General features: G+C 34.3%; 1 protein-coding gene across 5 annotated transcripts in view; it reads right to left on the bottom strand.

Annotated features, from left to right (window-relative positions):
* The window catches only part of EDEM3 (ER degradation enhancing alpha-mannosidase like protein 3), a 97501-nt gene that overhangs the window by 57394 nt on the left and 23644 nt on the right, over positions 1–16463 (bottom strand). For all 5 annotated transcript variants that reach the window (XM_027083027.1, XM_027083032.1, XM_027083026.1 and 2 more), the window contains exons 6-8: positions 16108–16261; positions 11306–11440; positions 8501–8606 (exon numbers count right to left, since the gene is read on the bottom strand). In XM_027083027.1, the coding sequence (XP_026938828.1) occupies positions 8501–8606; positions 11306–11440; positions 16108–16261 (395 nt within the window). The remainder of the gene's footprint in view (positions 1–8500; positions 8607–11305; positions 11441–16107; positions 16262–16463) is intronic.

The following is a 16463-nucleotide window of genomic DNA, read 5'->3' as shown; positions in this document are numbered from 1 at the left end:
AGCCTGCGCGTCTGGAGCCTGTGCTCCGCAACAAGAGAGGCCGCAATAGTGAGAGGTCCACGCACTGCGATGAAGAGTGGCCCCCCGCTTGCCACAACTGGAGAAAGCCCTCGCACAGAAAGGAAGACCCAACACAGCCCTAAATAAATAAATAAAGAATAAAAAAATAAAAGCAGCAAGGGAAAAACAACAAATAACACACAAGGGAATCCCCATAAGGTTAACAGCTGATCTTTCAGCAGAAACTCTGCAAGTCAGAAGGGACTGGCAGGACATATTTAAAGTGATGAAGGAGGAAAACCTGCAGCCAAGATTACTCTACCCAGCTAGGTTCTCATTCAGATTTGATGGAGAAATTAAAACCTTTACAGACAAGCAAAAGCTGAGAGAGTTCAGCAGCACCAAACCAGCATTACAACAAATGCTAAAGGAACCTCTCTAGGCAAGAAACACAAGAGAAGGAAAAGACCTACAATAACGAACCCAAAACAATTAAGAAAATGGGAATAGGAACATACATATCGATAATTACCTCAAATGTAAATGGACTAAATGCTCCCACCTAAAGACACAGATTGGCTGAATGGATATAATGGATATAAAAAAAATGGATATAAAAACTGTCTCTGTCTACCAGAGACCCACTTCAGACCTAGAAACACATACAGACTGAAAGTAAGGGGATAGAAAAAGATATTCCATGCAAATGGAAACCAAAAGAAAGCTGGAGTAGCAATTCTCGTATCAGACAAAATAGACTTTAAAATAAAGATTATTAGAAGAGACAAAGAAGGACACTACATAATGATCAAGGGATCGATCTAAGAAGAAGATATAACAATTGTAAATATTTATGCACCCAACACAGGAGCACCTCAACACATAAGGCAAATACTAACAGCCATAAAAGTGGAAATCGACAGTAACACATTCATAGTAGGGGACTTTAACACCCCACTTTCACCAATGGACAGATCATCCAAAATGAAAATAAAAAAGGAAACACAAGCTTTAAATGATACATTAAACACGATGGACTTAATTGATATTTATAGGACACTCCATCCAAAAACAACAGAATACACATTTTTCTCAAGTGCTCATGGATAGATCATATCTTGGGTCACAAATCAAGCCTTGGTAAATTTAAGAAAATTGAAATTGTATCAAGTATCTTTTCCAACCACAACGCTATGAGACTAGATATCAATTACAGGAAAAGATCTGTAAAAAATACAAACACATGGAGGCTAAACAATACACTGCTTAATAACGAAGTGATCACTGAAGAAATCAAAGAGGAAATAAAAAAATACCTAGAAACAAATGACAATGGAGACACGACGACCCAAAACCTATGGGATGCAGCAAAAGCAGTTCTAAGAGGGAAGTTTATAGCAATACAATCCCACCTTAAGAAACAGGAAACATCTCGAATAAACAACCTAACCTTGCACCTAAAGCAATTAGAGAAAGAAGAACAAAAAACCCCTAAAGTTAGCAGAACGAAAGAAATAATAAAAATCAGATCAGAAATAAATGAAAAAGAAATGAAGGAAACAATAGCAAAGATCAGTAAAGCTAAATGCTGGTTCTTTGAGAAGATAAACAAAACAGATAAACCATTAGCCAGACTCAGCAAGAAAAAAAGGGAGAAGACTCAAATCAATAGAATTAGAAATGAAAAAGAAGTAACAACTGACACTGCAGAAATACAAAAGATCATGAGAGATTACTACAAGCAACTCTATGCCAATAAAATGGACAACCTGGAAGAAATAGACAAATTCTTAGAAATGCACAACCTTCCAAGACTGAATCAGGAAGAAAGAGAAAATATGAACAGACCAATCACAAGCACTGAAAGTGAAACTGTGATTAAAAATCTTGCAACAAACGAAAGCCCAGGACCAGATGGCTTCACAGATGAATTCTATCAAACATTTAGAGAAGAGCTAACACCTATGCTTCTCAAACTCTTCCAAAACATAGCAGAGGGAGGAACACTCCCAAATTAATTCTACGAGGCCACCATCACCTTGATACCAAAACCAGAAAAGGATGTCACAAGGAAAGAAAACTACAGGCCAATATCACTGATGAACATAGATGCAAAAATCCTCAACAAAATACTAGCAAACAGAATCCAACAGCACATTAAAAGGATCATACACCATGATCAAGTATGGTTTAGTCCAGGAATGCAAGGATTCTTCAATATACGCAAATCAATCAATGTGATGAACCATATTAACAAATTGAAGAAGAAAAACCATAGGATCATCTCAATAGATGCAGAGAAAGCTTTTGACAGAATTCAACACCCATTTATGATAAAAACCCTGCAGAAAGTAGGCATAGAGGGAACTTTCCTCAACATAATAAAGGCCATATATGAAAAACCCACAGCCAACATCGTCCTCAATGGTGAAAAACTGAAAGCATTTCCACTAAGATTAGGAACAAGACAAGGTTGCCCACTCTCACCACTCTTATTCAGTATAGTTTTGGAAGTTTTAGCCACAGCAATCAGAGAAGAAAAGGAAATAAAAGGAATCCAAATCGGAAAAGAAGAGGTAAAGCTGTCATTGTTTGCAGATGACATGATACTATACATAGAGAATCCTAAAGATGCTACCAGAAAACTACTAGAGCTAATCAATCAATTTGGTAAAGTTGCAGGATACAAAATTAATGCACAGAAATCTCTTGCATTCCTATACACTAAGGATGAAAAATCTGAAAGTGAAATCAAGAAAACACTCCCATTTACCACTGCAACAAAAAGAATAAAATATCTAGGAATAAACCTACCTAAGGAGACAAAAGATCTGTATGCAGAAAATTATAAGACACTGACGAAAGAAATTAAAGATGATACAAATAGATGGAGAGATATACCATGTTCTTGGATTGGAAGAATCAACATTGTGAAAATGACTCTACTACCCAAAGCAATCTACAGAATCAATGCAATCCCTATCAAACTAACACTGGCATTTTTCACAGAACTAGAAAAAGAAAATTCACAATTTGTATGCAAACACAAAGACCCCAAATAGCCAAAGCAATCCTAAGAACGAAAAACGGAGCTGGAGGAATCAGGCTCCCTGACTTCAGACTATACTACAAAGCTACAGTAATCAAGACAGTATGGTACTGGCACAAAAACAGAAAGATAGATCAATGGAACAGGATAGAAAGCCCAGAGATAAACCCATGCACATATGGTCACCTTATCTTTGACAAAGGAGGCAGGAATGTACAGTGGAGAGAGAACAGCCTCTTCAATAAGTGGTGCTGGGAAAACTGGACAGCTACATGTAAAAGTATGAGATTAGGTCACTCCCTAACACCATACACAAAAATAAGCTCAAAATGGATTAAAGACCTAAATGTAAGGCCAGACACTATCAAACTCTTACAGGAAAACACAGGCAGAACACTCTATGACATACATCACAGCAAGATCCTTTTTGACCCACCACCTAGAGAAATGGAAATAAAAACACAAATAAACAAATGGGACCTAATGAAACTTCAAAGCTTTTGCACAGCAACGGAAACCATAAAGAAGACCAAAAGACAACCCTCAGAATGGGAGAAAATATTTGCAAATGAAGCAACTGACAAAGGATTAATCTCCAAAATTTATAAGCAGCTCATGCAGCTCAATAACAAAAAAACAAACAACCCAATCCAAAAATGGGCAGAAGACCTAAACAGACATTTCGCCAAAGAAGGTATACAGACTGCCAAGAAATACATGAAAGAATGCTCAACATCGTTAATCATTAGAGAAATGCAAATCAAAACTACAATGAGATATCATCTCATACCAGTCAGAATGGCCATCATCAAAAAATCTAGAAACAATAAATGCTGGAGAGGGTGTGGAGAAAAGGGAACACTCCTGCACTGCTGGTGGGAATGTGAATTGGTACAGCCACTATGGAGAATAGTATGGAGGTTCCTTAAAAAATTACAAATAGAACTACCATATGACCCAGCAATCCCACTACTGGGCATATACCCTGAGAAAACCATAATTCAGAAAGAGTCATGTAACCAGAATGTTCATTGCAGCTCTATTTACAATAGCCCAGAGATGGAAACAACCTATGTGTCCATCATCAGATGAATGGATAAAGAAGATGTGGCATATATATACAATGGAATATTACTCAGCCATAAAAAGAAACGAAATTGAGCTATTTGTAATGAGGTGGATGGACCTAGAGTCTGTTGTACAGAGTGAAATAAGTCAGGAAGAGAAAGACAAATACCGTATGCTAAGACACATATATGGAATTTAAGAAAAAAAAATGTCATGAAGAACGTAGGGGTAAGACAGGAATAAAGACACAGACCTACTAGAGAGTGGAGTTGAGGATATGGGGAGGGAGAAGGATAAGCTGTGACAAAGTGAGAGAGTGGCATGGACATATATACACTACCAAACGTAAAATAGATAGCTAGTGGGAAGCAGCCGCATAGCACAGGGAGATCAGCTCGGTGCTTTGTGACCACCTAGAGGGGTGGGATAGGGAGGGTGGAAGGGAGGAAGATTCAAGAGGGAAGAGATATGGGAACATATGTATATGTATAACTGATTCACTTTGTTATAAAGCAGAAACTAACACACTATTGTAAAGCAATTATACTCCAATAAAGATGTAAAAATAAATAAATAAATAAAATAAATAAAAAGAATAAAATTAGTGTAATAAACACACTAAAGAGATAGGGAAGATATCAGCAACACAAAAGGAGAATAAAATAAATCATTAATTGAGAAGAAATTATGGAATAAAAATATAACAAAATTCCATAATAGATGCGATACATAGAACAAATTAGCAAACTATAAGACTGCATGTAATAAAAGGAATTGCAAAAAGAGGTATATAAAAATGAAAGAGATAAAATAACTTTTAAAAAAAGATCAACTTTCAGCAATTAAAAACACCAATTATATATTGAAAGGGCCCACAGAATACCAAAAGGAGAGATAAAGAAAATTCTACACATAAAATTATTGTGACATTTTCAGAAATTTCTCTTTGTCACTGATATTCTTAATTTTCCAGAGAAAAAGATCACAAATAAGGGCATAAAAATCAGAATAACAGATTTTTTAACAGGATGTAAGAAAACAATACAGTTATATTTTCAAAGACTTGAAAGAAAAGAACTTGAACAGAAAATTATTTACAGCCTAACAGTCTCTCAAATATGAAAGCATAATAAAATTATTGTTAGACATGTAAGGCCTGAGAAGCTATTAAAAGCTACTGAGAACAGTTTGGGATAAATACTTATATAAGAAGAGAGGCAAATCTAAGAGATGTTGCAAGAAATATACAAAGTACAGGTGACAAAACACCTTGTTAAAGTTTATTATCTTAAAGAAAGAGGGAGGGGGCAGCACTAAGAGCAAAAGAAAAAAAAGAAAACATTCATAATCAAAAAGAACTAAATATCTATATGATATCAACATAACAGAGGATGAGGGTTTGAACAGAAGGAAACAAAAGGATGGGAGAGCATGCTAAAGTTCATGTCTCACTAGAAGGTAAATATAGCTTTCAATTAAAAACAAAAGGATTAAAAGGAAACAGAAAAGGTGAGACACACTGAAATAATAAGGTAGTATAAATAAACCCAAATATATTTAAAATACCAATAAACAAGAATGGACTAAATTTACCAATTAAAAGACAAAGACTGACAAATGGATTTTTGTCAGTAAATCTGTAAAATCTATAAATTTTACAGAAGTTACACTTATGGCATGAGCCCCTGCAAAAATTGAAAGTAAAAGGACAGAAAAAGACTTATCAGGCAAATATTAAGCAAAATAAAGCCAGTGTAGCTGCACTACCAACATATAAAATAGACTTTAACACAGTATTATTAGAGATGGTCACTGCATAATGACGAAAGGTTCAACTAAGAAGAGACAGCAATTTTAAATGAATGCACCCAATGTATAAAGCAAAAATACAACTAAAAGGAGATACTAATAGGTCCACAATCATTATCAGAAATTTTATCCACCTTCTTTAATTCTTGATATGTCAAGCAAACAGAAAATCAGCAAGGACCTGCACAGCATTATTAACTGAACAAACTGACATATATAGAATTTTATAACCAAAAATTAGAAAATATATATATTTTTTCTTAAGCACAAGTGAAAGCTGACCATGTTCTAGGGCAAAAAGATAACCTTAATAAATTTCAAAGGTATAGGTATCACATAGATCATAAGTATCATATAATATCAATAATATTTTTTAAAAGCACAAGTAACCCAATAGAAAATGGACAATATATAAGAACATCCACATTAAAAAAAAAAAAAGGAAACATATATAGCCAATAAATACGAAGAAATGTTCAACATCATTGGTGATCAAAGAAATACAAATCTAACCACTATGGGAAATCATTTGTACACCCATCTGATTGGCAAAATCTTTGAGTATGACAATGCAAAGTGTTGGGAGAGGATGCTGATCCACAGGATCTCTTTTATGTTGCAGGTGAAAGTGTAAAGTGGTGAAACAACTTTAGAAAACAATTTGACATGTCTCCTGAAGTTGAACTTTAACTTATCCTATGACCTAAAAATTCTACTCCTAGATATACAGACAAAAGAAACTTTTATACATGTATAACAGAAGAAACAAAAATATTCATGGCACTAGGGTTCACAAGAGTAAAATCGTAGAAACAATCTAAATGCTCATAAATAATGGTTTATTCACACAATAAAATATTATGCAGCAGTCAAAAAGAAAGAACTACATGCAACAATGTGCAAGAATTGTAGCAATATAATTTTAAGTGAAAAGTCTCAAAATGTCTCATACGACATGCCGTTTTATAAGTTAAAAACAAAACAAAAAATATATTTTTAAGGAATACATATAGATGCAATAAAACTGTACTAAAAGGAAAGCAAGGGAATGATCAATACAATATCAGAATGATGGTTATTTCAGTTAGAGACAGAGGTATGAGATTACAGAGGTATGGAGAGTCAAGGACCATATGCAGAAGTAGTATGTTATCAAGTTAGTTGCTTTTATAATGGATGGTCCATCTGTGGGTGGTCACTACATTATTAAAAATGACTAAATAAAACAGGCCATGCATGGGCCAATGAGGAGAGTGAAATAAGAATTAACAAAAGAAATTATAAAATTCTGAAGCCAGGATTCAGATCAGTTTCAGGAAGGGACCATTTAGATAACACTTTGAAAAATTTTAGACAATATTGCCTCTATTAGTGAATAGAGGCAATAATTTTATTTTAATATGTTCAAATTAATATTTATATCATTTTCATTCATTTAAATATATGCAGTTATTTATTTTATATATAACATAAGCCTTTAGGAAAACAGAGAAATGTGTAAATTAGACAATCAAATCTCATTAGGAATAGTCTAGTATATTTCCATTTGTCTATGCCTGTTTTATAGGAGTGTCTTATAAAGATAAAATATTTTTTATATGATCTTACATCCTGTTTGTTCATAAAACATTGTTATATGCTTTGTCCCCTGATCCAATTCAATTTAAAAACTTACTGTTTCAACACTGATGCGAAATAATTCTCAAACACTGATGTTATTCTTTACTGGTGATCACTTAGACTGTTTCCAAGTTTTCCACTACTACAAATAATTTTATGTGATTAACATCTTTGGGAACAAATGATTTTCGACCTTTTATATTGTTTCCTCAGGCTAGATGTCCAAAAGTGAAATTCTTAATCAAAGGAACTAACATCGTGAGCACTTACTTCATAGTAAGTGTAGCATATGCCAGGCACTGTTATAAGTTCTTTACATTAACTCATTTAATCATAATTCTAACTGATTCACTTTGATGTATAGCAGAAACTAACACAACATTGTAAATCAACTATACTCCAATAAAGATTATATAAAAAAACAAAACAAAAATCATAATAACTCTATGAAGTAAGTACTATTATCCTCATTTTACAGATACAGAGGCACACAGAGGTTAAATAACTTGCCCAAGATCACATGGCTTCAATTCCAACAATATGAATCCAGGGTCTATGCTCTTAGCTACCATACTATATACTACTTCTGGAGGTAGGAAGAAAAAACATAAGCGTTGGTGATAACATTATTAAATACAGATTTCCACTTAATTACACCTTGATATGAGATGGCTGAGGTATTCTGATCCTCTAATCTTCAAAGAAATTAGTTCTATTGTTTCATCTATAATGCTATAAGGCATGAAATAGTACACTTAGCCATCTAGATTAAGTGTGCTATTATTATTTGGCACCAAGGAAGAAAATTTGGCTACACTGGTTAAAATTCTAGCAATCTTGTTGAGAAACTATGCTTTATACTGTCATAAAGACTATTTTAACAAATAAAAATCCTTTATTTCCCAACCATTTTGAGGATGACAAGGCTTAATTTGAAAAGCCCAACTTACATACCTTTTCGTACCCAATCTCCAGTATGAATATTTATAGTCACGCCCACTAAATTACTACTTCGCTGTCTTTTCTCCCAGAGAAAATCAAGAGCTTTTCTTGCATATTCCTATAATAAAAAAAGAAAAGTATACTTGAAGAACTGCATATCTTTGGCAAACAGGAAACAAAGAAACAAAAATCAAAGGCCCATAGTATATTTCAAGGATTAAGAAAAATTCCAAAGATACTTATAACATACATTAAATTTCCTTGCAAGTCAAAACTACTGGCTCTTTCAGCCAATTGAGTTTAGTTAAAAAGAATGACTCTAAAAATGCTATTTAGTGCCAATGGTCTCACTTTGAGACCATCCTCGTTCATCTACTCTTGTAGTACAGGTCTGCATTCACACACATGTATTATTAAAGTAAAAAGAACTGGCATAATTAAATTAACTTATTAAAATAATTTCTATCTTTTATTTTTTTTTTTTGCGGTGCGCAGGCCCAGCAGCCATGGCTGACGGGCCCAGCCGCTCCGCGGCATGCGGGGTCCTCCCAGACCGGGGCACGAACCCACATCCCCTGCATCAGCAGGCAGACTCAATTTCTATCTTTCAAATGCAAAGTAAAAATCTCCTTAGATACTCTAATTTACAAAACTGGAAGAGAATTTCAAAGTTGGTATGCCATCTTTGAAACAGAATAGACATTTCAAATCCTACATTTTAAACAGCCAGCAACTTCATTAGTGAAGAGTAAGTAAATCAACTAGTATTCATTTGACAATACCAAAATTATAACCTTATAATAATATTTTTCTCTTCTTTTTTCATTTATTTTTGTCACTTAGACACTAAATTAAAATTATTTCTGGTCAAATTCTTGGCTTTGGATGAAAAGATGTTACAAAACAAAAGCAAAGAACATGTACAAAAGAGTTTCTAAGTTAAAATTAATTTCAGAGCATGAATCTACTCAGCATTGCAGAAGTACTTCTATAAAAGAAATCATTAAACCAATTTGTCACTCTGCAGATTGAAGAATAGGATGTAAAATAGTCTTAATTCTTGACTATTTATGCTGAATTTTTTAAACAAAGGCAGATTGCAACTTTACTTAATGGTATAATTTCAAAGCTGGAAAGTTTCATAAAGATTACATTTCCCTATTCCTATCTTATAGCTAAGGAAAGAGGCCCAGTGAAATCAAAGATTTAACAAAAGTTTAAAACCGAATAATAGGACAACTAATATGAGAATTCAGATCTCTTTATATAGCAATATATTAGACCAAAAAGTCAACAAACTTTTTTCTGACAGGGGCCAGACAGTAAATACTTCAGGCATTATGGGCCATTCAGTCACTGTCACAATTACTCAACTCTGCCACTGTAGCATAAATACAGCCATAGACAAAAATAAATCAATGAGTGTGGCTGTGTTCCAATAAAACTTTATTTACAAAAACAGGCAGTGGCTGGATTTCACCTCAGACTGTAGTTTACCAGCCCTGTATTAGCTTGAGTCTCTGTCAACTGCATTAGGTTGCTTCTCTCATAATAAATCACTGTACATTCAAGAAGTTAAAGAAAAATCACAGTTTTAAAATATAAAATAACCCAGTGAAAAAAGGTTGGGCTTTGAATTCAGAAAGGCATGGATTCTAATTCTGGTTCCACTCATTCACCCTTTAGTCAAATATCTTTGAACCTCACTTTCCTCACGTGTAGATGCATCAGTATCTCAGAGTCTGTAGATCAAATTAAATTAGAAAGTATGCAAAAATGACATTTTTGTAAATGAAGGGAAAATATCACAGCAAGTTATAGAACAAAAATTAAACCAAACAAGATAAACTTGTCCTTAAGATACTTTGAACATACAACCACACAAAGACCATTTAACTTGCTTTATTTACACTCAGATCCAAGGTCTCTAATGCTAGTATATAGTCCCTATTTCTGATTGTTCTATGTGTACCATTTGCTGAATTTAAAAAAATTCTTCTAGGCCTTCCCTGGTGGTGCAGTGGTTGAGAGTCCGCCTGCCGATGCAGGGGACACGGGTTTGTGCCCCGGTCCGGGAAGATCCCACATGCCGCGGAGCGGCGGGGCCCGTGAGCCATGGCTGCTGAGCCTGCGCGTCCTGAGCCTGTGCTCCGCAACGGGAGAGGCCAGAACAGTGAAAGGCCCACGTACCACAAAAAAAAAAAGAAAAAAAAAAATTCTTCTAAGTTAAATGTTTTAAAAATTGGCTGTTACTATTGCACTCCAATGACATGGTTAAACAATTAGCTAAAATAAAAACTGCAAGACATAGCTAGTCCACAACAAACTATTTGGGGGACATTAAGTCTTTGGATGATGAATAATATTTCCCCTTGGAGTAAACAAACTTACAGATGAGACTTAAGTGCAAAAAACAAACTCAATGAGACTTAAGTGCGAAAATTTCACTATGTTTTAGAAGATAAGTGAAGTTTTCAGAAATGAAATAGACCATCTAGAAATATAACAATAAAACACAGATAGTATTTCATGTAAGACATTTGTGATATCAAATTTCATATAGGTAATATGGCTAAAACATTTTGTAAGAATAAATCTAAAAATTTACTTTATAGTTCGTGAACAAAAAGCAAAGTTGTACTTAATATAACTTCTATGTTTTTCAAAATTAAAAACTATGTGCTGGAATTTAGACAAAAAGTTCACTAAAATAACAGAAATCATCCAGTTCATTATCTTAATACTTGATCAATGAAGAAAAGCTATAAAGTTAGTTATGCCCAATACCCAGGAAATCAAAGACTATGAAAAGCAAACCTCAAATATCGTTGCTCCCGTGAATCGACTTAAAGCAGCAAACTCAAGGATCAAGGTACCTGCACAAGCTGTACAGGTATCTGTTTCAGTTCCTGTCCGAGCTTCTGGTTTTCTGATACCAAACTTTAAATTAATCTAAATAAAATCAGAAGATTATCATTAGCAATTATCAAGAGATAATGACTTCTGGATAAGAAACCATTTTTCAAACAAGACTTTTAATCAAGTCATGAAAATAACTGATAAAATAACTGAACACTGAAATTTTATCTGATGATCACTGTGACCCAATTAACATCTAGGAAAGTACATTCTAAGCACATAATATTCATGGGATAAATAAGTTTTCACTTAGCTCCTTCCTCAATGATATCAAAATTCAATATCATTATAATAATTACACAGAGGAAATACCTTCTATTACAATCCTGTTCTCTGGACAGTTTGAACTAGTTAGTACCAGAATAGAAACCATACCAGTCCTAAAAGAAATTAGGTTTAATTCAGAATTTGTGAAAAAGCAGTACTATATTAAATAGTCTTTCACAGAGAAAAACCTAATTAAGTTATAGTATATATTTAAAAGGAGATTAAAATTTTATTTACAGGTTTAAATAATTTTGAAATATAGAGTATATTACCTTGCTGATAGACTAACAAATAACACAAAGAAAACTTTTTCAGCCGGCCAAATAATACCACCATATAAACCTGGATTAACCAAAACCAACCTGACCAGAAACTAGCTTTAAGGTTTTATGTGAGTTTTAAAAATGACTATTGACAATTACAGTAGCATTTCTATCCAGCAAACACTTCTGAGTTAAACCCATTAATGCAAATGCTATCAATTATGTATTCATATCCAAGAGGTTGATTGTACAAATTTTCATGAGCAAAAGAAGTATTTCCTAAGCGTGTTTAAGAAAGGATGGGAAGGCAGTTATATTCTACCTGTAGTCCTCTTCTAAGAAAGTAATCTTTAAAATTTTCTTGAGAAGAATCAACATTGTGAAAATGACTCTACTACCCAAAGCAATCTACAGATTCAATGCAATCCCTATCAAACTACCACTGGCATTTTTCACAGAACTAAAACAAAATATTTCACAATTTGTATGGAAACACAAAAGACCCCGAATAGCCAAAGCAATCTTGAGAACGAAAAACGGAGCTGGAGGAATCAGGCTCCCCGACTTCATAGTATACTATAAAGCTACAGTAATCAAGACAGTATGGTACTGGCACAAAAACAGAAAGATAGATCAATGGAACAGGATAGAAAGCCCAGAGATAAACCCACGCACATATGGTCACCTTATCTTTGATAAAGGAGGCAGGAACGTACAGTGGAGAAAGGACAGCCTCTTTAATAAGTGGTGCTGGGAAAACTGGACAGGTACATGTATAAGTATGAGATTAGATCACTACCTAACACCATACACAAAAATAAGCTCAAAATGGATTAAAGACCTAAATGTAAGGCCAGACACTATCAAACTCTTACAGGAAAACACAGGCAGAACACTCTATGACATACATCACAGCAAGATCCTTTTTGACCCACCTCCTAGAGAAATGGAAATAAAAACAAAAATAAACAAATGGGACCTAATGAAACTTCAAAGCTTTTGCACAGCAAAGGAAACCATAAACAAGACCAAAAGACAACCCTCAGAATGGGAGAAAATATTTGCAAATGAAGCAACTGACAAAGGATTAATTTCCAAAATTTACAAGCAGCTCAATAACAAAAAAACAAACAACCCAATCCAAAAATGGGCAGAAGACCTAAATAGACATTTCTCCAAAGAAGATATACAGATTGCCAACAAACACATGAAAGAATGCTCAACATCATTAATCATTAGGGAAATACAAATCAAAACTACAATGAGATATCATCTCACACCAGTCAGAATGGCCATCATCAAAAAATCTAGAAACAATAAATGCTGGAGAGGGTGTGGAGAAAAGGGAACACTCCTGCACTGCTGGTGGGAATGTGAATTGGTACAGCCACTATGGAGAACAGTATGGAGGTTCCTTAAAAAACTACAAATAGAACTACCATATGACCCAGCAATCCCACTACTGGGCATATACCCTGAGAAAACGATAATTCAAAAAGAGTCAGGTACGAAAATGTTCATTGCAGCTCTATTTACAATAGCCCGGAGATGGAAACAACCTAAGTGTCCATCATCGGATGAATGGATAAAGAAGATGTGGCACATATATACATTGGAATATTACTCAGCCATAAAAAGAAACGAAATTGAGCTATTTGTAGTGAGGTGGATAGACCTAGAGTCTGTCATACAGAGTGAAGTAAGTCAGAAAGAGAAAGACAAATACCATATGCTAACACATATATATGGAATTTAAGAAAAAAAAATGTCATGAAGAACCTAGGGGTAGGACAGGAATAAAGACACAGACCTACTGGAGAACGGACTTGAGGATATAGGGAGTGGGAAGGGTGAGCTGTGACAAAGTGAGAGAGTGGCATGGACATATATACACTACCAAATGTAAGGTAGATAGCTAGTGGGAAGCAGCCGCATAGCACAGGGATATCAGCTCGGTGCTTTGTGACCACATGGAGGGGTGGGATAGGGAAGGTGGGAGGGAGGAAGATGCAAGAGAGAAGAGATATGGGAAAATATGTATATGTATAACTGATTCACTTTGTTATAAAGCAGAAAATAACACACCATTGTAAAGCAATTATACCCCAATAAAGATGTTAAAAAAAATAAAAATAGATAAATTGAGTTTCATAAAAAAAAAATTTTCTTGATACTTCAGAGGATAAGAAAATAATACAATTTTCTTTGTATTATTTTCTCTTAGTAGCTTTAGTAGCTTCTGTTTCAATTTCTTGTCTGCTTCTCGTGTTATGGCAAAAGTGAAGACATGCCAGATTCTTCAAAATTCAGTGCCTCCATTTATAACAAAAACTAAATATATTTACTAAAAGTAAATTTAATTAAATAAACATCAGATGGTTTAAAATAACTTTGCTTTCAATTTTAATATGCTAAGAAAACAAAAAGATTAACAAGTTTAAACCACACTAATAAGCAAAGAAATTTCAAATTTTAAACCACACAAGCAAAGAAATTTCAAATTAGAACATGTTTCCATTTTTTTCCTCCTTAAATTCGCAAAAGAATGATAATATACAGTGTGGGCAGCAGTACGACACATGCACTTTTACACAACACAGGAAGTATAAAAGTAGAACCTTTCTGGAGAGCAACTGATCAGTAAGTACACAAAGCCTTAAAAAGCTCTCCCTGTTTTATGACTTGTTATTTCCTCTTCTAGTAATTTATCCTAAGGGAGAAATAAGTTAAAAAGATGTATATAAGGATATTCAAAGAAGAGCTGTTTAAAAATATCACAAACTAGAAATTTAAATAAGAAATTTAATACTAGTCTGTTTCTTAAAAAAAATAAAAAATGGTGTTGGTCACGATCCACTAAATCAATGGGTAAACGAATGAGCTGTGACCTCCCCGTTTGAAAAGCACGCTATATCATGCTGGATCTCCAGTCAGAGATTTCTTGATGGAGGAAATGAGTCTTATTTATATTGGTAGAGAAGTTACTCCAGCAAGCCAAAAGGCATGGAAATGAAAACAAAAACAAAAACAAAAAATCCCTAGGTGCTTTGGGGAACACAAATAGATTATTCTGGCTGAAATGGGACATTCATTTCATTGGAGTATGGGGTATGAAAGAACTTCAGAAAGAAAGTCTATTGTCAAACCATAAAGAAACCTGAAAGCTAAAGGACATTCAGTGCAACAGGCAGAGTCAGTAAAATTCTGAGAGTAGTGTAATTTGATAAAAGTTATGTTTTAGTAAGATTAAGTTTTTAAGTCTCTGAAGCAAAAACCAGAGAGAAAAGAGTAAAATAGGTATTTATAATAGCTTAGGAATAAAATTATATTAGTTTCAACAAGCATAGCAGCAGTAAGAAGAGAAAAAAATTAATAGAGCTTGGTAATGGCTGAGGTGTCTGGCCTGGATAAGAGGGAAAGAGTAGTAGTGTTAATAAAGAATGAAATATACCAGGAGAGCGTTCTTTCCATCTCAATGGCTTCTTTCCCTCTGCCTTAAATATACAATTTTCTTAGGGAGAAAACAACAAAACTCCCTCAACTGACTCTGCTGCCAACTCTCTTTAACTACCAACATAGAGGAAATCTCAAAATGAGATTCCACCTACTTTGAATCCTTCTTCCCCCTTTATTCTGCCACATTATATCCTTCAAGGCTCTGTTTGCACCTAATTCTCCTAATGTTTGCTGGAACATCTCCTTTTGAAACTCTCTTTTTAGGAATTTATAATACCTTACACTACTTTGTGGTTCTCCTCCTCAGTCTCCGAACAATCTCCTTTTCGCTGCTCTACTTCCTCCTCATTCCTCTCTGTTCTATATTCTCTTTATACCCTCTCCTCTGGAGAGTTAACACCTACTCTTACGCTTCCACCGTATCTCCTGCACAAATAATTCTGTGCCCAAATTCCAGTCTGGCATCTGTTTCTTCCTTCTGCAGAATAATCTATTGTGTTATGCAATGACACATAAAAGGCTTTAACTAATCTAAATTCTCACACCATTCAAATGCAAACTAACTGAAATGTCAATATAAATTTCTTATATAGCTTGAAGAATTTTTTTTCCAGCCTCAAGCAGGTGAGGAACAATGGCTGCATCACAAAAATTGATTTTTTTACAATAGTGAAGAAGGATACAAAGACTGCTATATTTTTCAGAACTACTTACTCTTGGATAAGGAAGGCCACTGGTAGTATTGAAAGCTGGTAAAAGTTTGTAACCCAATTGCTTTGCCATTTGGAGAAGTTCATCATTGTACCACTGCATGTACTCGCCTTTTTCTTTCAGCATGATGGCCAATGAGTGTCCACCCAAAAGACCCCTAAAATCACAGAGGTGAAACATTAGCCACATTGTACAGATACTTAAACATCATCACCTAAAAAGATGTGGGTATCTTATTATCAACAATTTAGAGTACATAAGCAAAGATCACAGAAGAACTTAACTTTTCCCCTAACTCTGGCTACTCATTTTGTGGCAAACCATATCACATAGCCAGTATTAAAAAAAAAAAAAAAAAA

This window comes from Aethalodelphis obliquidens, unplaced genomic scaffold (genome assembly GCF_003676395.1).
Source record: "Aethalodelphis obliquidens isolate GAN/ISIS:26980383/991018 unplaced genomic scaffold, ASM367639v1 scaffold48, whole genome shotgun sequence".
NCBI lineage: Eukaryota > Metazoa > Chordata > Mammalia > Artiodactyla > Delphinidae > Aethalodelphis > Aethalodelphis obliquidens.
The sequence above is the reverse complement of the archived record's forward strand: the minus strand, read 5'-3'. Positions and strand labels throughout refer to the sequence as shown.